The sequence below is a fragment of the Miscanthus floridulus genome, chromosome 19 (assembly GCF_019320115.1).
Source record: "Miscanthus floridulus cultivar M001 chromosome 19, ASM1932011v1, whole genome shotgun sequence".
Lineage (NCBI taxonomy): Eukaryota > Viridiplantae > Streptophyta > Magnoliopsida > Poales > Poaceae > Miscanthus > Miscanthus floridulus.
In genome coordinates this window covers 104,872,169-104,895,358 of record NC_089598.1, presented here as the reverse complement: position 1 = coordinate 104,895,358, position 23,190 = coordinate 104,872,169, and the positions used below count along the sequence as shown (strand labels likewise).

At 51.9% G+C, this 23,190-nt stretch overlaps 2 protein-coding genes across 2 annotated transcripts; both read left to right on the top strand.

Annotated features, from left to right (window-relative positions):
* The first annotated feature begins 13,617 nt into the window (after window positions 1-13,617).
* On the top strand, window positions 13,618-15,781 carry LOC136529548 (beta-1,2-xylosyltransferase XYXT1-like). Its single transcript, XM_066522626.1, has 2 exons — window positions 13,618-14,067; window positions 14,159-15,781. Exons 1-2 carry the CDS (start codon window positions 13,914-13,916, stop codon window positions 15,508-15,510), a joined length of 1,506 nt encoding a protein of 501 aa, XP_066378723.1. The 5' UTR covers window positions 13,618-13,913; the 3' UTR covers window positions 15,511-15,781.
* A 2,209-nt stretch (window positions 15,782-17,990) lies between these two features.
* On the top strand, window positions 17,991-18,668 carry LOC136526534 (uncharacterized). The gene is made up of 2 exons (XM_066519171.1): window positions 17,991-18,452; window positions 18,495-18,668. The coding sequence occupies exons 1-2, from the start codon at window positions 17,991-17,993 to the stop codon at window positions 18,666-18,668; spliced, it is 636 nt and encodes a 211-aa protein (XP_066375268.1).
* The last annotated feature ends 4,522 nt before the right edge of the window (window positions 18,669-23,190 follow it).

Genomic DNA, 23,190 nt, shown 5'->3' with positions numbered 1-23,190 from the left:
GCTCTCTGCCCTCTTCGTTTTCGCCTCTTGCTGCCCTTGCTCGTTCCGTCTTTCTGTTCGTGTCTCGCGCTTAGGTTGCAGTCGCAGTGGCTTTCCTTTCCGCCTCCGCCCAAACTCGTCGGCCCGCCTTCTCCGGACCCTACCGCCACCTTCTCGGCGTTAGGGCCATCGGCTGGGGTGCACGCTTTGAGGAGTGCATGCTAGCCTCCGCCTCCATGTTGGAGTTGGAAAAGCTGGTGGAGGAGGACTTGGGGAGCGTCTCTGCGTCTATCAGAGACCTAGTCGCCACGGACTCCGGAGACATGGCGATAAAATCTTGGGACTTCGGCCTGTCCTCTATTACTAAGGAGGCAATCACGGAGATGCTGAAGGAGTCGTGTTTTCCTTCTTCCAGGGTGAAGATCCCTCCGCCGGGTCAGACTGTCCTGGAGCCAGAGGAAGGATACGCGGTGGTCTTTTGGGACTTCTTCACCTGCGGCCTCCGGTTTCCTTACATTCCCTTCCTTCGCCGGGTGTTGGAGACCTTCAATGTTCAGCTTCATCATCTGACTCCCACTGCTTTCCTGACACTTAGCAAATTTTGCTAGGCATGCGTCTCTTATGGAGCCGAGCCGGATGTGGACACCTTTTGCATGTACTATGAACTACAGAAGCAGCCGAAGAAGAAGAAGGAGGTGCGAGATGGTAAGGAGGTGGAAGTGGCCTATCAGTACGGTAGTTGCACTTTCATGTCTAAGAGGAACCAAGGCGTGGACCGCCTGGAGATCTCTTTTTGCCAGAAGGGCAAGTGGGCCCATGTCTGGCTCGAGCAATGGTTCTACGTGAAGACTTATGGGGTCCGCAGCACAACCGAGGATGGCGAGGAAGTCTCGGAGTATCCACTGACTTCTCGGATGGAGGAGATGGTGCCACACACGCGCGTGGATCCGCCGGAGGAGGTGTCTCCGACGTGGGAGGCCTGTGATTGGGCTTTTGTGGCAGCATGCCGCTACTCTGGTGGTCGCGATCTAGTGGAGGAGATCATGGCCTCCAACTACTGGCCCTTGGGCAAAAACAACCTAGCTTTTCAGCTGGAACAGGTCAAGGTTCCTATTTTAGGGCCGGAGGCTAGGATTCCGTTCCCCCGCCTCGGTCGGTCTTTGGGGGAGGGGGTGACGGAGGACGGTTTCATCTCCAAAGTCGAGGAGGCCACCATAGGATTGGTTGGCAAGATTTCCGAGTGTGAGTACACGTCTCGGATGGCCGTGGTAGGCACCATGCCACGGCTCAATCAAGTTTTTGAGGAGGTCGGTATCATATACCGAGAGTGTGAGGTTCCTGCTAAGGTCCTGGCCTCGATTGAAAAGAAGAAGAAAGCCTACGCAAAGAATGTTACAACGGAGGCCGAGTCCAAAAAGAGAAAGGGCGCCGCCGTATCTCGGGTGCTTGCAAAAAAGAAAAAGAAAAGTGGAGCCCCGCTGATCGCGCCGGCCTTGTCTTCCGCTGGCAGTGTGGGCGCTGCCTCCACTGGCAGCGAAGACGTTGAGACCTCCTCCGCCCTGTCAGCGGATGCTCGAGTTGCGAGCGGAGGGGATCGTGGCTCTCCCGTAGCTCCGGTGTGCCCGACGAGCGTGGCGGTGAGCGGTGCCGGGCGTCCGGAGACTGGCGTTGTCCCGGCGTGCTCCTCGCATGGTGCTACGAGCGTCGGCGAACGGCCAGAGGATAGCGCTGCCGAGCCTATGCTTGACGTTCTTGGCGGGCTATGCTCAAGCTCTAAAGAGGACACGGAGGCCATCATGCGGCGTGTTCCTTCGCCCTCTACCACTGTCGCGCTTTCGCCTGCACTTGCGGCCGACGTAGGGCGGCCGGAGGCCGCTCTTGCTGAGGAGGCTCTGGTGGCTCAGCCTTCTTCGAGCCCTCCGCCCACCGGGCCACTGGCTAGGGAAGTCCGCCCCCTTGGGCCTTCGTCACACGATACGGCGGAGACTTCTGCTCAGAGGGCACGGCAAGCTGCTCTACCCGAGCTCTTTATGAGTAAGCTCGTTTGGTGCACATCCTTGTGTTTATTGTCTTCGCCCAGTTCATTCCTTTGCGTGTCGTGCTAAGTGCCAATACTATGCACCTGCTGCTTTGCAGGTGATGTCATGGCTGGACTTCTCACCCCAGAGGAGCGAGCAACCGCCGCTGGTGCTAGGTTCGGTCCAGGGCAACCGGGGCTGACGGCGCCAGGTCCGAGTAAGTAAAAATGTTTTCATTTTGATCGTCATCTGGTCTATTTGTGATTTGCCCTCCGACCTAAGCTGCTGTTGTGTGTTTTTTTTACGTAGGCTCCTCCGACACTTCTATCTCAGGTTGGGAGGAGTGTTATCTTGCCGTTCTTGGAGACGTCGGAGGTGGTCTTTGGCTGTTGGTGCGTTTAATGTGAGATTTGCTTTTCTCACCTCATTGTTTCTTGTTTGTTTGTTCTTCTTTGAACAGATCGCTTCAAACAATGTCTGAGGGATATGGATTTCTTCCAGCTTCTTCGCGTTCACCTGGAACACTAGAGCCTGGTGCGCCACCGGTGGTTTTGTCCCTTTCGTTGTTTTATTATTTTTTGTGTACGCTCGTTTCTAGACTTGTTCTTGATTCCGCTGTTGATCGCTTTGGGTTTTTTTTATCGTAGGGGTATCACACGGGCGTTGTTATGGAAGAGTGTTGCACCCGCGAGGTCTCCAATCGTGACACCGCGATCAAAGCACTCAAGGTGGAAATCGAGCGCCTGGAAGGTGAAAAAGTGGGTCTGTCGGACTCTCTCACAGCTCTCCGCCTGTCTCTGACGGAGAAAGAGCGAGAAAAGGATGGCTTGAGGGTTGATCTTGCCAAGGCCTGGGAGGCGGAGGTTTTGTCCGCCGAGCAGGCTCGTAGGGCGAATGAGCTGGCCGAGGGTCTCTGGCGAGAGCTTGCCTCCGAGAAGGAGTCCACAGCAGCGGTGAGGGAGCAACTTTCTCTGACGACGAGGCGTTTGGACTCGGTCAAAGGGGTCCTTGCTGCGACCGTTGGTCACTACCGGGCCACCGTTGCCGAGCTTGGAGGCGAGACCTCCGCTCCTCTGGAAGAAGACAACGTGTACGCCCTCGCTTCCTGGCTAAAGCGTCATCTTGCGAAGCTCCCTGGTCTGATCAACGGTTGCACGAACTATGGGGCACTAGCGGGAGTGGCGAACTATGCCAAACTTTTGGCACGCGGTGGGTGTATGCACACCAAAAATATTCCGGAGGGGGCGCTGCCTGGTCCGGAGGAGCTCGGTGAGACCTCTCTTGGCTTGCGAAAAACCTTGAGAAATTTCATCGGGCATTTTTGGGCTCCATTTGGGAGATCTGCTGCCCGGAAATTGGCGGAGGACAAGAGGGCGAAGGTACTTACAGTTTTTGTAGTTGACCTTTTTCTCCTTTTTTTCATTGCTTTTGCCCCTGACATTCTAGCCTACGCTGCAGGATGCGCAGAAGGGCCTTGCGGGTAGGCCTTCGTTGGTTCCACGCTCGGCGACTGCGGTTGGTGCCTCTGCCGCTGGTGGCACTCCGGGGGGATCTACCATCGGCGGAGTCGGTGGTCGGAGGCCGCAGGCACCGTCTCCGCCCACCGCTGATGTGAGCTCCGCTCCAGGGACTTCCGCCGCTGCTGATGCGCCGGAGGTCTAGGCTCTTTGTAGCATTTAGATGTTCTGGCGTGTACCTCACAGTCCAACTGGGCTTTTGTGAATAAAGTTTATTTTATTCTGAATGGTTTTGTGCAAAATTTTAATCTTGCGTAGGTTCCGAATCGGGAGCCTTCGCAAGATGTTGCTCCTTTGACTCTCTACAATGACGGTATTTACGTGAGCGGAGAGCTTTGGGAGTATTGGCGTTCGGCCTTCCCCCGTAGTGTTGCGCACGATGTATTTGAGTCGGTTAGGTTTGACATAGACGATGAGCGCACGGGGTTTACTCGCGCGCTCGCTTGGCGCGGACCTCCGCCACAGTAGTTAAGATTTTATTTCAAGTTGGTGTCCTGTAAGAATGTTTCTCGATGCTTTATGGAATGCAAGACAGGTTCACTTTCTTGATTGTTTGTGCGGTGGCTTGAGCCCGTCGTGGTTGTTTACATATCTCGTCTAGTCCCGAGCTCGCGCATCGTTGTCCTTTGCTTGGGCGATGGAGCGTGATACAGAGGTGGTGGCCAGGACCTTCGCCCCATTTTTCTCATTCTCTGTGTTTGCTTGATGGCCGGGGTGGAAGTCTCCGCAGCTTTTCGTCCGGCGGAGGCGTACTTGAAGTCTGCCTGGCGAGGTTTGCCGATTCAACGTTTGATCCGGCTAGGGGTTTGGCGCAGCTTGTGCAGACGGCGGAGACTCTAGATATTTCTTTAGCTAGGTGTTTTAGCTGTCTGGAGGCGTGGGTCTCCGACGCTGCACACCCGTGGGACAAGGTTGATCTTTGGAGATGGCAGGTTAGGTCTCCGGTGTCAGGGGGATGTTACGAATTTTCGTGCGATATCCCCCTGCTCCCATAGGCCTTTGCTGTTCATCACCGTGCCATGGGCCCTCTCTCTTTTCCCATTGTCTCTGACTGTCTACCATTGCCTCCGATTTTATGAGTTTTTGCACAATATCTATGGCCGATTTGGGTATCTAAGGAGACCCCTGCCTCCATGGCTACTGCTTTTGCTTTTTCTTGCACTATGCCTTGCTCCCCCCTTACGCTCTTGCGCCTTATGCTGACTGAGTTTCTTAAGGGCACGGGAGGAATCTGTTTTTATAATGGGGGGGGCTTTCGGGCGTTAGCATTTTTGTACATTGTTAGGTGGAACGTATCTTGGCTTTAATGGCCTGTATGTTGCCTGAATTAATCGTTCTTCTTGAGATCTTTGAAGTAAAGAGGCCTGGCGCCGCAGTGGTGGCAGTGTTTTGTCAGGCACTTTCTGTTTTTCCTATTTCGGATAGCGGAGACCTTTTTCCTAGTTCTGGCACCACAATTTTGTTTCCCCTGACGCTAGGTTTTTTTTCAAAGGTCGGAGGCCTGTTCCACTGAGGTTGTTGCCTTGATGCCTGAGTTCGGTCAGGTCTTTGTCAATGGTCGGAGGTCTTTTTGGCCGAAGATTCTTGCCTTCATGCCTGACTTTGGTCAGGTCTTTGTCAAGGGTTGGAGGCCTTTTTGGCCAAGGATTTTTGTCTTGATGCCTGACTTTGGTCAGGTCTTTATCAAGGGTCGGAGGCCTTTTTGGCCAAGGATTTTTGCCTTGATGCCTGACTTTGGTCAGGTCTTTGTCAAGGGTCGGAGGCCTTTTTGGCCATAGAGGTCGTTTCAAATTGCCCTTACCTATGGCTGGCGCTTTGAAAGGACCTATTTTTTTTTGTTTACTGAATATTGCGGCGCTAGAGCTGGCCGCTTTCGGTTTTGGGTTTTTTATGGTGTTCTCTTGGGGAATTACCTCTTTATACTTGTAGAGGATTTTTACATTGAGCCTGCCTCGTTAAAAACCTCAGCTCCATTTGGAGTTCCCCTATGAGGAAAAGAGTGTAGGCTCTTTTACATTTTGTTTCGAATGAAGTAAAAAAAACTAAGGTAATTGCATGTAGGGGCCTCCGCTTATATTTTGCGGAGGTTGCCCTTTGGTACATTGCCTAGATGTAGTATCTGTGAAGGCTGTCGATATTCCATGTGTGGGTTGTTGTGACACCTTCGCTGTCGGTCAAGTGGAAAGAACCAGGTCGGCCTGCTGCCGTTGCTGTGTATGGGCCTTCCCATTTCGGTTGCAACTTACCGACAAGTTGTGCGTTTGGTTTTCTCCTGAGTACCAGGTCTCTGTGTTTTATGTCTTTCCTTACCACCTGAGAGTCTCTCCACTTCTTGGTTTGTGACTGATATTTTGCAATGTTGTCGACTGCTTCTAGTCTGGTGGCTTCTATTATTTCTTTTGCATATTCTTCATCTTGCAACATCTGCTGACTTGTTATGCGGAGGCTTTCGTGCTTTATTTCTTCTGGCATCATGGCCTCTTCTCCATAAAGCAGTTTGAATGGTGTGAATCCTATTGTTCTTGAGACGGATGTATTGTGTGACCAAATAACTCTAGGTAGTTCATCTATCCATCTTCCTTTGCGTAGGCCCAGCAGTGTCTTTGATATTGCTGAAAAGACTATTCTGTTTGCTCTTTCCACTACTCCATTGGACTCTAGGTGGTATACAGAGGCGAAGGCTAATTTTGTCCCTATGCTTTTGCAGAATTCTTTGAAGTTCTCTGAATCGAATTGTTTTCCATTGTCTGCTGTCAAGATCCTTGGTACACTGAATCTACAAACGATGTTCTGCCAGAAGAATTTTTTGATAGTTTTTGAGGTTATCTTCGCCAGCGGCTTTGCCTCTATCCATCTTGTGAAATATTCCACTACCACTACTGCAAATCTGTTTCCTCCTTGGGATGGAGGTAATGGGCTGACCAGGTCCATCCCCCATCTTTGCAGTGGCCATATCGGAGGTATAAGCTAGGTCTCCATCGATGGTTTTGACTGTCCTGGAGAGAAAGTTTGGCATGCTTTGCATGTTCTGACTGTCTGCTATGCGTCTTGTATGTGTGTTGGCCAATAAAAGCCTTGCCTTATTGCCTTTGCTGATAAAGCTCTAGAGCTAATGTGGGACCCACAAATTCCTGAGTGTATTTCTTGAAGCAATTCTATGCCTTCGCTCTGCGATATGCATTGGAGGAGAGGCTGGACTACTCCTTTCTTGTACAGTACGCCATTTATGATTGTGTAATTTCTTTCCCTGGCCTGTATTCTTGCTGCTTTTGCTTCATCTTCTTCGGTTGTTTTGCCTTCTAGGAATTCTGTTATCACCTTTCTCCAATCTTTATTTTGCAGGTGTAGTATGGGTTTTGGTGCCTTCGATGTCTCCGCAGTTGCCGGAGCCTTCAAGATCTGGTAAAAAATGTTTGGAGGCAGTGGCAGGTTGTTTGTCGCAGCCTTTGCCAATTCATCTGCCTCTGTGTTTTCTGATCTTGGGATGTGCTTTAGGGTGAAACCCTCGAATCTCCGCTCCAAGTTTCTAACAACGGATAGGTATTTGATGTGTTCTGGCTCTCTTGCTGTGTATTCTTTCTCTACTTGGCCAGTGACCACTTGAGAATCTATTTTGACTGTTAATGTTTTTGCCCCTAGGGCCTTTGCTTTGCTCAGCGCTAGTATCAGGCCTTCGTATTCTGCTATGTTGTTTGTTGATTTGAACTCTAGCCTTGCTGCGTATTTCAGTCTAACACCGAAAGGTCCCGTTAGGACAGCGGAGGCTCCTACTCTAGCTTGGCCCCAGGCTCCATCCGTGAATGCTATCCAGCCTTGAGCTGTTGGTTACGTCTTGGGCTCTGTCGGAGATGTCCAATCTGCTACAAAATCAGCTAATGCTTGTGATTTAATTGCTGTTCTGGGTACATATGATATTCCAAACTGTGATAGCTCTGTAGCCCATTTGCCTATTCTGCCAGAGGCTTTTTTTATTTCTGAGCAAGTCTTGTAGTGGCAGAGATGTTGGAACTGAGATTTCGTGGGCTTGGAAGTAATGCTTTAATTTTCTTATTGCCATCAGCACTGCGTAGGTGACTTTTTCGACCTCTGTATAGTTTAGCTTGGCTCCGGACAGTGCTTCTGAGATGAAATAAACTGGTTTTTGAGTTTTGCCTGATTCTTTTTCCAGCTCGTGGACTAAAACTGCGCTGACTACATGGTCGGAGGCCGCCACATACAGCAATAGGTGGTTGTCCGATTCTGGGACGGAAACCATCAGTGAGTTTGCCAGATACTCTTTCAAGTCATGAAATGCCTTCGACTGCTTGGGCCCCCATTCAAAGTTGTCTCCACCCCTCAGGGCTTGGAAGAAGGGTAGGCTGCGTTTTGCTGATTTTGAGATGAATCTATTGAGCGCTGCTATTCTTCTCGTTAGCTTTTGTACTTCCTTCTTGTTTTTGGGCTCTGCCATTGCTATTATTGCTCTGGTTTTGTCCGGGTTCGCTTTGATGCCTTCGCTGCTTATGATATAACCAAGCATCTTCCCTTTTGTAACTCCGAATATACATTTCTCTGGGTTGAGGCGGAGGCCAGCTGTCCTAAGGTTGGCAAAGGTTTCCTATAAGTCGGAGACATGATCATCCTTGTTCTTGCTCATGACGACTATATCGTCGACATAGGCTATGATTTTTCTATCTAGCTGTGATCCCAAAACCTCCTTTGTCATTCTGGCGAAGGTTGCTCCGGCGTTCTTTAGTCCCTCCGACATTCTAGTGTAGCAGTATGTCCCGAATGGGGTGGTGAAACTTGTCTTGTCTTTGTCTTCTTTTTTCATCCAGATTTGGTGATACCCGGAGAAACAGTCGAGGAGGGAGAACCTCTGGCATCTAGCTGCCTTGTCGACGGAGGCATCTATTCCTGGCAATGGGAAGGGCTCTTTCTTGCAAGCTTTGTTCAGATCTGTGAAATCTATGCACATTCTCATTTTGCCATTTTTCTTTGGTACCAAGACTACGTTTGCAAGCCATTCTGAATACTTGACTTCCCTGATCACTTTTGCATCTAGCAATCTTTGGACCTCCGCCTTTGCTGCCAGGATTCTATCCTTTGACATTTTTCTCTATTTTTGCTTTCTTGGTCTCATGTTTTCGTTGATATCCAGTTCGTGCTGTATGATGTCCCTGCTGACTCCCTGGAGGTCGGAGGCTGACTAGGCGAAGATGTCCTTATTTTTTACTAGGGTTGCCATGAGCTCTTCCTCTTCTGCCTTGCACAATTTTGAGCTAATTGTTAATTTTCTGTCCGATAACTCTTTTTCTAGAGGGGTCAGCTTTGTCTCTTCTTGACCTGCCATATCTGTTTCTCCTTTGGGCATATCCGGAGGCTCTAGTTCTTTGTTCACCGACTCGACTGCATTGATGTTTCTTTGGGCTCTGTAGATAGCTTTCTCTATGTTTCTTGCTTCTTTCTGGCTACCTCGAACTGTGATAATACCATGGAGTGCTGGTATTTTCATGCACAGGTAGGCCATATGCTGTGCTGCATTGAATTTGGTTGTAAATCCTCTACCCAAGATGGCATTGTATGGGTAATACAGATCGACGACGTCGAAGGTTATGTACTCGGTTCTGGCATTTGCTTGGGTTCTGAACGACACTGGGAGTGAGATTTTTCCTAATGCTTGTATTTGCTTGCCTCCGAATCCTATTAAAGGGGATTCGAAGGGTTGTAGTTGATTTCTGCTGAGCTTCATTTGGTCGAATGTATTTGCGAAGATGATATCTATTGAGCTGCCTGTGTCGACCAGTATTCTGCTTATCTCCCATGCTGTTATGTTTGTCTTGATCACCATTACGTCTATGTGAGGATAGCTCTCTAGCTGGAGATCTTCTTCTGTGAAGGTGATTAGGACTCTGGACCAATCTGTGTGTTTCGCCGGGCCTTGGACTGCTACATTGTTTACCAGGCGGAGGTGATCTTTTTTCTGCTTTTTTGTTTGAAACTCCATCGATGATCCTCCAGCAATTGGCAATATCATGCCTATTGTTGGCAGTGGTCCATGAGGGTTGACTTGGTTTTCTAGGTTTGGCTTGTTTTTTGGTGTTGCGGGTTGGTTGTGTGGTGGTGGCGGAGGTAGTTGCTGCATGTGGTGCTGTGGCTGCGGAGGCTCGAACCTTATTCTATTTTGCTCTGGTGGGTTTGTTTCGAGGTAGGTTATATGGGGAGATTTTGGATTTATGTAGGTCAGGCTTGCCTCCGACCTATAGTTGCTCGCCGGAGGCTGCTGCGAGGGTGATGACCGCCATGCTAGTAAGAAGTTTGGGTAATAGGCAGAGGCCAGTGTGGAGGGATGTATTTGGGTTGCGTTTAGCGCTGGGTACATTGGGCAGTACTGCTGGTGGCTAGTTGTGTATGTGGTGTTGACCTCTCTTGCACTCTGCTGTGTTGGAGGTTGGGCAGTCTGCTTGTTCTTCATCCTTTCTTGTGTTTCTTTTGTCTCCAGACAATCTTTGGTGTTGTGCCCTACGTTTTCACCGTGAAAGACACAATATGGCTTGCATTGTTTCTGGCTTTGGTTTCTGTTCCAGTTTTTCCTTGGTAACCTTGGCGACCTTGGTTCCTTGTTTGGGTCTCCAGCCATGTTGGCGCTGGCTGTTGCCCTTGCTCGTGTTAGGGTTGACCCTCGATACTGAGCACTTGCCCCTGGCCTGGCTTCTGATTTGATACATTCTGGTTCGTATAGGTTTTCTAGGAATTTTTGCTGCTGTTTTGTTGTCTGTTTTGACCTTGCTCCTCCAGCCTCTTGTGTAGGTCATTGTCTAATCTGTAGTACTTCTCAAACTCGTCATACAACTGCTGAATGGAGGTTGGTTTCTCTCTTGCTAAGTGTGCTACGAACGGCCCAATTCGGAGGCCTTTGATCGCTGCTTCAATGGCAATCTCGTCTGGGACATCTGGTGCCTTCGCCTTTAGTTGCATGAATTTCTGGAAGTAGTCATGTAGTGTTTCTCCCTGCATTTGCTTGCACTAAAACAGATCTGTGGAAGTTAGCGACTGTGCTATTAGCCCTTTGAAGTTTGCCAATATCTTATCCCGAAGGTTCTCCCAAGAATAGACTGTGCTTGGTTTGAGCATAGAATACCAAGCCAGCGCGTCGCCTTCGGCTGCAATGACAAATGACTTTGCCAAGACGGCATCGTCTCCACCGGCGGAGGCTACTGCTGCCTCGTAACTCATAATGAACTGATGGGGGTCAGTCTTTCCGTTGAACTTGGGTAGTGTGATTGGCTTGTACGATGTTGGCCATGGCGACTGTTGTATGCCTTCAGATAGTGGGGACTTAGGATCGATAGGCCTCCGCATTACCGGAGATGGCATTGTCAGCTAGCTAATCACTGGCGTAGAACCTTGAAGCATGGCTGCAGTTGGTGTTGCTGCGGAGGCTAGGAATGCAGAGGTTGTTGCTGGTACTGCATGCTGCATACTTAGCATCTCAGCATGTAGGACTACCAACTGCTGCCTTATTTCTGCTGCTTGTGCTGACGCTTGAATAGCTTGCTGATTAGCTGTGAATGCTACTGCCATTCTATACCTCTCTTGTTGCGCTCTTTGCAACTATGCTTGCAGCTGTTGCAGTTCTTGCTCGGGTGCTATGGCTGAGTTTGGTTGGGCCTCCAGATCTTGAATCTCTTGGTCTTGGGGTTCCGGTGGTTGACCCTGGGCGTCTGCTCTGGTGTCATCCTCTGCTGGCGAGGTTGCGTAGGCGCTACGAATGTTGTGCCTAGGCCTTCCTCGCTGACCTATGGTCGCTGCTGCTCTGGTGGTGGTCTTTCTTTTCCCTGCCATCGTTGGTTTTCCTTGGCTCAACCACGGTGGGCGCCAATGTTGAAACTAGATGTTTCAACCTGCGTGGCGAAGACCAAGGCCTCCGTCCGTCTGACGGCCGGCCTCGGGCGGAGGCTCGGGGTACGAACGATAGGGGGGATAGTGGTGAGTAAGGGGATGATGTGAAAAACTATGGTTTCATTAACTCGTTCACCAACTATCCTCCATGGTTACAAGTGTCCCCTATTTATAGGACTCAACTACCATATAACAGAATTTATTACAATGCCCCTCAACTGCTACAGTACATTCCTAGAATATTCTGCCGCTAGCCTCTTATTCGCGGGGCAGTCCTGCCACACCGTTTCCAAGCAATGGGCCTCCATAAGCAGTCGGCCCACTATAGCTTGGTCTTCGGCCCAAAGGCCTAGCTCCCCGGCGCCGGCCTTCATCCCCCACGGCGCGCCGCTCCCTCGGCGGGTCTCCGCCGGACGGTCAGAGACGTTCTCTGCGGGTATCCGCCCGGCCGCGCGGGGGCCATGGTTCTCGCCGCCGGCCTCCGCGTTCATGGGCGTGCCGTTGCCTTGGCGAGTCCCCGCCGGTCCGGGCGGAGGCGTCACCAGCTGGTCTCCGCCGTGCCGCTGGCCTCCGTCCTCAGTGGCGCGCTGTCGCCTTGGAGGGTCCCCGCCGGTCTGGGCGGAGGCATCACCAGCAGGTCTCCGCCCGGCTCGGGGGCGCGCCGTCGCCTTGGAGGGTCCCCGCTGGTCCGGGCGGAGACACCATCCGTAGGTCTCCGCCCGGCCGCGTAGGGCCATGCTGGCGCGCTTGCGCTGACCGCGAGCGCCCGCGCTTGAATACCTGCGCACACTTAGGCAAGCTCGTTTGTTTGGTTAGTTTAGAGATAAGGCTGCCTCCGCCCGTAATACCGGAGACGCCCGCCTGAGCGGTCGGCGGGATGCGTGCCTGGCCTTGGCGGAGTCCGTGATGACCCCTCGAGCATGGTCGGGAAATTTCCTAGTCAGCGCTCGGTCTCCGCCCCGAGACGCTCGAAGACGCCTTGGCGACACCCCGCTGCCAGGGGCCTTCGCCACCCGCCTAAGCCATGTTACAACAATTGGCAAAGACACAAGATGTATTCCCTCGGTCTCAAAAGAAAGGAACTCTCAGCTTCTCGAGTAATAAGTAGCAGTAGATTAATTATGAAATATCTTTTGATAATAAAACTATCTGAAAATGTGATACTATTTTCTATAAATTAAGTTACATTTGAAATTGTTGAAATCCTCTGCCAAGTAACTATTCGGCAGTCTGTATCTGGCTTATAAGCTTTGGCTTATCAACCAGCTAACAGTGTTTCCCTCTCAGACTAAATCAGCCAGTAGTACTTTCAGCCGTGGCTTATAAGTCAATCCAGCCAAAATGAACCGGCTAGATTTTCACTCTTTTTTGGACGCAGGGTAGCACAAGCACAAGCGCAGTGTGGTTAATCTAGTCATTCTGTTGCTGCCTGCCTTTGGTCATGTGATTCCTTCCCTTTCCTTTGCTACCGGACTTCCTCGTGCCGGAGGCCGGAGCAGCCTCCAGGAAATGCCAAACCGATAGATCAGAGAACAAATAAGCAGCCTGTTCGTTTGGTGGTAAGTGGCTTATAAGCAAAACCAGTATAAACGAACAGGACAAATAAACGGAGAGCACGTATCACTCACGGATTCACGGTATCGGTGGCATCATCACCTGCTGTCGTGGCTTGCAAACTCCGATCTGACCTCTGAATTCTGAATTCACACGGTTTCCAAGATGCCATGCGATCGTCGTCCCACATGGCGCGCGTTTGACCTCACGATCCTACCTGCAAATGTGGCAGATTTGCCGGCCGCATTCGAATGCATGCATTCAGCGCAATCACGGCGGCGGTGAGATGGCTGCAAAAATCTGAAGGAGGTGGAGATGGAGATGGAGATCCTCGACAGGTTCGCCGGCTCGTTCCAGCGGCTTCTCGCGGGGTCGATTCTCCGGAGACAAGGAAGGCGACGAGCCGGAAAAGACGATGCGACGTCAGTCCGCATCAGTTCGTTCCCGTGATCATCCTGATCATCAATCAAGGCAGAAAGAAAAAGTTTATAAAGAAAAAAAAACGAAACGAAAGAAAAGAAAAGGGAAGGGAAAGCGGCGACGAAACGTGGTATCCATGAACTCGCGCATCCCAGCTGGTCTGGTTGGTTTCTTTCTTTCAACCGACGAGCGAGAGCGAGCGGATTTGTTTCGAATAATTTATGAAACCCCTATCTGCCTGCCTTTCAAATCGTGTTGTCTTCTCCACGGCCACTACTACCGCCCTGCCTCGCTGTTCCCGGTGATTAACAATGCATTTGTTTAATTCCGCCCTGCTCGTCTACTCATAATTAATCGCACCGTACTTCTGCGGCCGGCCGGCCTCCCCCCTGCTTCAAAAGCGTTCCGTCGTTCATGAGTGCCGCCGCCGTCGTCAGGGTCAAGCACAGCGTAGCGGCTCTGCGGTTTTTATGGTTGTAAAGCTGCCGGTGGTGGCGGTGGAGCAGCAGCAGCAGCTGCTGAAGAAGAAGAAGAAGATTCGGAGATGAAGCCGCCGGCGCCGCTGCCGAGGAGCGGGAGCAAGAAGGGCAGGGCCGCCGCCTTCTGCAACCTCCCGCTGCTCCTCCTCATCGGCGCTATCCAGTTCCTCGTCATCTACTCCCCCGCCATCGATCGCTACATGGTCATGGTCACCAAAGGTATGCCTGTTTATTTGGGACATTTCATTTGATCGATCATCACGCATTGCGTCGCATTCACTGATTTGATGGCGAATTTGGTGTTTTCCAGGCAAGCCCGGGTTCCCGTCGCTGCTGCTGGACGGCAGGAGAGGCTTCAAGCTGGTGGAGGAGGAGTCCATCCTGGAGCCCCGTGTGCGGTGCGACTTCGCGGACCCGAGGTCGGACGTGTGCGAGCTGGAGGGCGCCATCCGCATCCGCGGCAGCACGTCGGAGGTGTTCGTGGTGGCCCCCGCCGGCGCCGATGGTCTGCTGGCGGCGAACGTGACGGGCCTTGCTCCCGGGATGAACGCGACGAGCTGGACGATCCAGCCGTACACGCGCAAGAGCGAGGCGCGCGTGATGCGGAGCATCGCGACGCTGACGGTGCGCGTGGTGTCCCCCGGCGACGCGCCGCCGTGCACGGTGCGGCACGACGTCCCGGCCGTGGTGTACTCCAACGGCGGCTACTGCGGCAACTACTACCACGACTTCAACGACAACATCATCCCGCTGTTCGTCACGGCGCGCCACCTGGGCGGCGAGGTGCAGCTACTGGTGGCGCAGAAGCAGGCGTGGTGGTTCCACAAGTACCGGGAGATCGTGGACGGGCTCACCAACTACGAGGCCGTGGACCTCGGCGGCGGGGACAGCGATGGGGAGGAGGTGCGGTGCTTCCGCAGAGCCACGCTCGGGCTGCGCAGCCACAAGGACCTGAGCATCGACCCGCGCCGCGCGCCGCGGAACCTGTCCATGGTCGACTTCAAGCGCTTCCTCATGTGGCGGTACGCGCTGCCGCGGGAGCACGCCATCCGGACGGACGAGGAGGAGGCCGCCGGGGCCGGACGGCGGAGGCCACGGCTGCTCGTCGTCACCCGCCGGTCGCGGCGGCGGTTCGTCAACCTCCCGGAGATCGTGGCGCTGGCGGAGGAGGTCGGGTTCGACGTGACGGCGTCGGACCTGATGTCGGCGTCGTCGGCGACGGCGTCGGCCAAGAACAAGGCCGCCGGCGGGGTCGGGGACGAAGGGCACTCGCGCATGGCGGACGCGTCGAAGCTGGTGAACTCGTTCGACGCGATGGTGGCGGTGCACGGGTCCGGGCTGACCAACCTGGTGTTCCTGCCGATGAACGCGGTGGTCGTGCAGGTGGTGCCGCTGGGGCGGATGGAGGGGCTGGCCATGGACGAGTACGGGGTGCCGCCGCGGGACATGAACATGCGGTACCTGCAGTACAACATCACGGCGGAGGAGAGCACGCTGTCGGAGGTGTACCCGAGGGCGCACCCCGTGCTGCTGGACCCCATGCCCATCCACGAGCAGAGCTGGTCGCTCGTCAAGGACGTCTACCTCGGGAAGCAGGACGTCAGGCTCGACGTCCGCCGGTTCAGGCCCGTCCTCCTCAAGGCCATCCAGCTGCTCCGGTGACGCCGTGACGGTGACGGTGACCCACGCCGCAGCCGCCACAGCCCCCGTCCTATTAACTGACATTAATTGCCTCGCCACCGCCGGCTGGCTCTTCCTCCTGCCATGACCAATGTACAATCTCCACTCCAATATGCGATTAAGGTAGATGACATGTGACTACAGAAACATGATACTCCCACATACATACAGTGATCCAATTCACGCCATGTTTTCCTCCTTTCTTTTTCTTTTACTTTCTCTTCGATAATATACAGTAAGTATATTTTATCTTTTTTTTCCTCACACGGCGACATGTAAAATTTCACAACCGATCGATGAATTAGCTGTCGTTGTTGCTCAAAGCAACGACGTTTTTTTGTATGAATGGAACTCCTGTACTATACTTTACACAAAAAAAAGAGGAACTCCTGTACTATACAAGCAAGCGTGCGCCCCCCTGTGATTGTGGTGGTTGCCAACAAAGAGAACAAAATCATGTGATGCACGATGCAAGTAGCCCGTGCGCTTGCCAAACAGAGGTTCGGTGCACCGAGAACGAAGCACGGGTCGGGCCGGCGGCCGTCGGTGGGGAAGAGATTAACTGGGCTGTAAATGGACGAACGGCCCGCCAAGCTAGATAGTGGGAGCGTAGTGGGTTCGAAACCATAGTGGGAGGTGGCGGTGGTGGCAAGAGCGGCGGCGGCAGTGGCGGAGGAAAGGGAGGCGGCTCTTACTCCGATGGAGGAGGTGGTTGTGGCAAGAGCGGCGGTGGGTACGCCGGGCATGGTGGTGCAGGGAAGTTGGGCGGTGGATCAGGCGGGGACGGCATGGCGAAGGCACCCGGAGGCGACGGCGCCTACATCTCCTGCTCCGGCTTCGAGTCCAACCCGCAGGGCTACTTTCAGGGCCTCAACCAGGGAGGAGGCAACAAGTAGAGCCAGCGAACGACGCTTCGAATTCCGCTTCTGCTGGTTGACAGTGTGTGATCGTGCATGGATCGTCAGTGTCGTTCATAGCTTCTAAATAATGTAAAAGTTGCAGCGTTGACCGCATGCAGCGGTGCAGCCTTGTGCACTACTGCTACTATCTATGAATCTACCCCGTCGTCGTTTCATCTTAATTTATTATTTATTTAGCCGCTTGTTTCAAAGCAGTGACCGAGATCATCTGCTGTATGGAACGTGAAATACATTCTGTTGCTCCCCTGTACACGCGACAGGGGCAGGCGTCGAAAAGGGCTACCTTGCTACAGCCGTGGCAGGAGCAGGCGTCGAAAGGCTCCCATGCCGCACTGTAGCCACAGCAGAGGCAGACGTCAAAGTCGGCCCTGCTGTCACATCTAGTCACTGTAGCAGCATGACAATCTGATATATTTGTGCACTAGAATTAGATGGGTAGAGTTGTATATATAGCTTCCCACTGTAGAGCTCTGGCCAACACTGGTGCTTGTGTTGTATGTATGTTCTGTTCTCCCTTCCTTCTTCTGCTCTAGCCATAGTGTATGGTCGGTAACGCCGGTGAGCGGTCGGCTCACCCGTGCGAGAGATCCCGCTGCCAACAAGTGGTATCAGAGCCGTAAAAGCGACATCGCCGGACTAACCATTGGCGATGACGAACTGTTCGGAGATAGACGACAGCAGCGGCGCTGCTGTGGCTGGTCCGCCACGATAGGAGGTCGTCGTGCGCACGGTGCGGGAGATCAGCGGCACCAGTTGGCCGACGCTGACTCGCACCAACTATGGCGAGTGGGCGGTGACCATGAAGGTCAAGCTCAGAGCCCGACGGCTCTGGAATGCTATTGACAAGGGCACCGACAACAAAGAAAATGACATGTCAGCGTTGGAGGCTATCCTCGTTGCTGTGCCAGCGGAGTACAAGGAGCCGTTGGGGGTAAAGAACTCTGCTAAGAAGGCGTGGAAGACCATTGCAGCGATGCGCGTCGGCTCCGACCTCGCAAAGAAGGCGACGACCCAGCTACTAAAGCAGGAGTACGCCACTCTTAAGTTTAAGGATGGTGAGTTGGTGGAGGACTTCTCCCTCCGCCTGTAGTCGCTCATCAGCAAACTGAGGAGCCACGACGTCACCATCGATGAAGAAGAGGCAGTCTCCAAGTACCTCCACTCCATGTTGATGAAGTACATCCAGATCGCTCTCTCCATAGAGACGATGCTGGACTTGTCCACCTCACCATTGAGGATGTGATAGGCCATATGCGGGCGGTGGACGAGTGCATAGAAGACAGCAGCAAGCTGCTGCTGATAGAGGAGGAGTAGGTTGCCTGGATGAAGAAGTCTAGGAAAGCATCCTCCAGCTGCGGTGACGATGGCAAGCACTGCGGCAAAGCTTCTTTAGAGAAGAAGAAGAAGAAGGTTGACCCCAACGCCTGTCGGCGCTGCGGGAAGATGGGCCATTGGGCAAAGGAGTGTCCAAATCACAAGCATGAGAAGAAGGTTGAGGCTCATTTAGCATAGGCTGATGAGGATGATGAGGCCACTCTCCTGATGGCGACATTCTATGCACTGCACGATGTTGAGGCTAAGGAGAAGGGAGAGGTGATGGTGGTGAAAGGGCACGATAAGGCTCTGAAGGCTGTCAACCTCGACGAACCACGCGCCCAAGTCTACCTCGGATGTATGGGTGGCGAACAGGATCAGCATTGGTACCTAGACTCTGGTGCCAGCAACCACATGACGGGCTCTAAGGAAGGCTTCTCCGAGCTCGATGGTAACATGACCGACACGGTGAAGTTCGGTGACGGCTCAAGGGTGGCCATCCGAGGGCACGACACCATCATCTTTAGGTGCCAAAATGGCGAGCACAGTGCGCTGACGGATGTATATTACATCCCACAGCTGCGTTCAAGCATCATCAGCATTGGCCAGCTGGGTGAGTGCGGATGTGATGTACTGATCGAGAGCAGGATCCTGATGATTCGAGATCGGGAGCGGCATCTTCTCACGAAGGTAAAATGCTCATGTAATTGATTGTATCTGCTCAACTTGAAGGTGGAGCACCCGGTGTGCCTGACAACACGGCACACCAAGGAGCCGTGGCTATGGTATGCCCGGTTCGGCCATCTCAGCTTCAACGCGCTTGGTCGGCTTGAGAAGATGGTCCGAGGGCTGCCCCACATCAAGCACACAAGCGAGCTGTGTGACAGCTGCTTGGCCAGGAAATAGAGGAGGCTATCATTCCCAAAGGCGGCCAAGTATCATGCGGCGGACACTCTCGAGCTCATCCATGGTGATCTCTGTGGGCCAATCACACATGTCACAAACGGTGGTCGATGGTACTTCCTCCTGCTCATGGATGATTGTAGTCGCTATATGTGGCTGCAACTCCTGACAAGCAAGGACAAGGTGGCGGAGGCAATCAAGAAGTTCAAGGCACGTGCGGAGGCAAAGAGCGGCAAGAAGCTACGCGTGTTATGGATTGATCACGGCGGCGAATTCACTTTGGTGGAGTTCGTTGCGTACTGCACAGATCAGGGTGTGGTGCGACACCACACCGCATCATACTCGCCATAGTAGAATGGCGTGGTGGAGCGGTGGAACCAGACGGGGGTCAGTATAGCTCGATCCATGATGAAGGTCAATAGCATGTCGGCAAGGTTTTGGGGTGAGGCGGTGACCACAACGGTGTTCATCCTCAATCGTGCACCCATAAAGGCCCTGAAGGGCATGACTCCATTCGAAGCTTGGTATGGGCACAAGTCGAGCGTGTCCTTCCTTCAGACATTCGGCTGCATCGGCCATGTTAGGAAGACGAAGCCGGTCCTCACCAAGCTAAAGGACAGGAGCACACTGATGACGCTCCTAGACTACAAGGAAGGTACCAAGGTGTACCGGTTCTATGACCCATGTAGAGGCAAGGTGGTTGTCTCATGCGACGTCGTGTTCGACAAGAAGACGTCCTAGGACTAGGACAATCTAGGCATGGGGGAAGCTGGCGGCTTCACCAGCACCTTCATCATCGAGCACTTGGTCACCCATGGTGGTGGAGACACTGGAGAGGAGGTGTCGACCACTCCAGCAACAGAGCCGAGCACTCCTAGGGTAGTGCTGAGCACGCTGGAAGGGGTGCCAAGCACTTCGGGAAGGGTGCCAAGCGGTCTTGTAGTGATGCCGACCACTCTAGGACATGTGCCGAATGCTCCCATAGCAGAGCTAAGAGGTCTTGCAGTGGTTCTGACCACTCTAAGACTAGTGCTAAGCACTCCTGCAATGGTGCCAACCACTCCAAAAGTGGTGACAAGCGGTCCAGGAGTAGTGCCGAGCACTACAGCCGGGGTGCCGAGCACTCTAGGTGCTATGTCGACCCCTCCTATGGAACAAGGGACTCCATCGATGCCGATCAAGTTCACCTCACCCTCAAGCGACATCACAGAGTTCGTGGATGCTTTCCACAATGGTGAGGAGGTGCGGTTCTATAGGCTAGACGACATCATCGGTGGCACAGGGTCCTCAGGCCTGGTGGGTTGGCTACTCAATGACTCAGAGCTGCTTCTCGTCAGTTCAGAGGAACCACCCACGTTCGCACTGGCTGTGGCAAAACCGCTCGAAATAGCATGCTTACAGAGGTGCTCGTCTCCCACCAAACACTAAACACCCCCAAAAACAGGCTACAACGAGCGGTATCCATCGGGCACACCCCAAGGGAGAACCTGAAAGATCCACATTTTTCCCAAGGATCCAATAATGAGAATGAGTTACAATATAGGTTCATTTCATACATCAGAAGTTCTTAAAAAGTACATTATTACATTACCAAATGTCAGAGTGTGGAATGATAAACAACGGAATTTAAATAAACATCTAGCGATAGAAACAAGGATTCCGTTTGAGCCCACTAGAAGAACCCTCCACACAATGGTACTTCTCATGCATCACCTGCAACAGGGGTAAATAAACCCTGAGTACACAATGTACTCGCAAGACTTATCCGACTAGTGGGAATAGTTTCCTGACTCCAAGGAATATGATAAGCTTTATGGTTTGATGGTTTCTTTTGGGTAGAAAGCAATACTAATAGTGAGTCCTTACTTATGTTATTATTATTAGCTACATTAAGTTATTAGCTATCCAATCTATATAAGCACCTGTTCTACTTTCAAGCAAGAGTTGAGCAATCAGTTCCATTTCTTCTCCTTTCAACTTTCAGTTCTTACTACGGTGCTAAACCGCAGACAAGCCTTGCCGGAACACCGGCGATTCATAAATCAATGCCCTTAGTTGGGTGCCCCAAGACACATGCCCTGCTTGTACCCCAGGCATAAGTAGGACCAACCCATCATTCTCCTATCCTGAGTGTCTAGGTCCCCATCCAAACTTGGACTCCAAGCCCCCACTCCTGAGTTTTGGACTTAGGGCGGTGCAAGGACCTCCACCATCTCTACCTCCAATCAGTCAGTCCGGAAAGAGCCAGATCCACGACAAGAGAGCAATAAGTCTTCCCTACGCCCATACCCAAGTATGTGCTCGGGACAATAAATCTATGACTTGCCTAGAGCCATATGCAATGACCGGTTCTTAATCGACACAGACAAGGAAAAAGTGTAACCGAGCTATGCCCTGTTGGCCGCAGGACACAACCCTTTACACCCACCAATACCCAAACTATATCCCTACTCGGTCACCATTCACCTTTACCATATTTTACCAGGAGTGATCATATTTATCACCTACTTGTGAGTAACGGCAGGTTACTCACGCTACCGATATCCTGAGCATAGCGGCTACTTGCCCTATACTAGTAGGACTCATAGGTAGATATATTTATGCATGTGGTTTTCATAAAATGCCTATAACGTAAATACACATCATATATATATTTAGTGATCATTTAAAATAAAGGTTATGCACCGAGGCTTGCCTTGGGCAGGTGACGGGTTAGTAAGGTCAGCACCAAATGGCTTCGGGGCTCCCTCCTGCATGAGGATCTCCTCCTCGTACTCCTCAATCACCTTGTCATACTCTTGCTCATCGACGGGCACGAAGTCTACCAGCTCATGATATACATGCATGAAATGATGATGCAATGCTTAATAATATACAATAACAACTCTTAAAATAAAAGTATATATGTTTAACTACTAAGCTAGTACTACCGACCATGATACTAAGCTATCTATTGTTATCGATAACAAGTTTGAAGTATGAATTATTATTATAGCAACTATAGGTATTCTTACTCCTAATGCCAATTTACGCTATATACGATAAAGCAAGGGTAATAGCTACTCTATTTATCATCCTACTCTAGGGCTACAAAATTTACAGCAAGTACATAATAATCTAGTGAGGCTACTGTAAAATTTTCATAGCTATAGCTATCATCAATTTTCCACAAATATTCCTACAATATTAATCTACATAATACTAAGCTCTTTAGTTTGAATTTATGAAACTACTATCGTCATAGCTAACTTTAATCTAACTATACTAACAAGTAGATGGTAATTTTGCGAACCTAACAAAATTGGTTTCACTTCTTTTTGTACATCTACACGATTTACTGCAATTTATTAAAGTTTAGATCAAACTAATATTGAATAAATATGCACAAAATTTACAGAAAAATAGAAAACTGATTTCTAACTCTACGGCCCATGCGAGCGATCCGGCCCAACCCATGACTCTCGCATGCGCACTCACGCAGTGCACCAGTGTTGCCCAGCTTGGCACAGCCCATGTGCGCCAGCGGCCCACGAGGAAAAAGACCCACGCGCACACCACATCATGCAAAAGAGCCCTCGGGTTCCCATCAAATGGCAATGTAGTCCATTTCACTATTCCCTCCTCTCACTGACTCTAGCACTTAGCCCCTTGGTTTACTTCAAATTCACGTCACGACATCCCTGGCTAGACTTAATAGAGCCGTGACCTCACCGGCCAAACGTCGATGAGCACCAACCACTCTGACACACACCAGCATCCCCATGAGCTTCCTCGTGCCATGCACAATGGATCAAGGTAACACACGCCTAGAATGGCGCACCACGCAGGTGTGGCCACATGCCGCGACGGTGTCTAGTCATGGTAGCCCGACGCCGGTGAAACCACCTATTCGAACGCCTCTACTACTCGGTGACCATCTGCAGACTACATTAAATAATGTAGAAGTCCTAATTGGTCTGCTAATACCTTCAAACATGCTAGCCATGGAAACAAAATCTACCCACATCCACCGAGGATGGCCACGCGCACTGGCAAACTTCTGCCCTAATCGAGTCAACCAGCTACTCTAGGAGTAAGAGGTCCTCACTAGACGCTTGACGGACAGACTAGGCGAAGGCATAAGGCTCGGTAAGACAGTCAACCACAAACATAAGGTGACTCTGGTTCCCGACGAGCATAGCGCCGGTGTCTCCGGTGACCCATGGCTCCACCGGCGAAACCACTACACGGGCATGATAACCAAGTCAACTATTACTCAAGGCACATCCCAATTGAAACGGCGAAGCACCACACCACACTCTAGCCATGCGCCCGCTCTGGCGGCCATGGTGGACCGCCACGAGGGGAACGCCCCACCTCACCTCACTCTAGGCTAAACAAAAGCCTAAATGACTTCACTCACACGCTAACTATTCGGGCTCATAGTGGGCACAGCTAATTGGAAAATGGTGGAGTGGGTGAGGCCAATTGTAGTGGCGACGCCTAAGGACTTATGCGGCCAGCGATGGTAGAATTTCAAATTGGT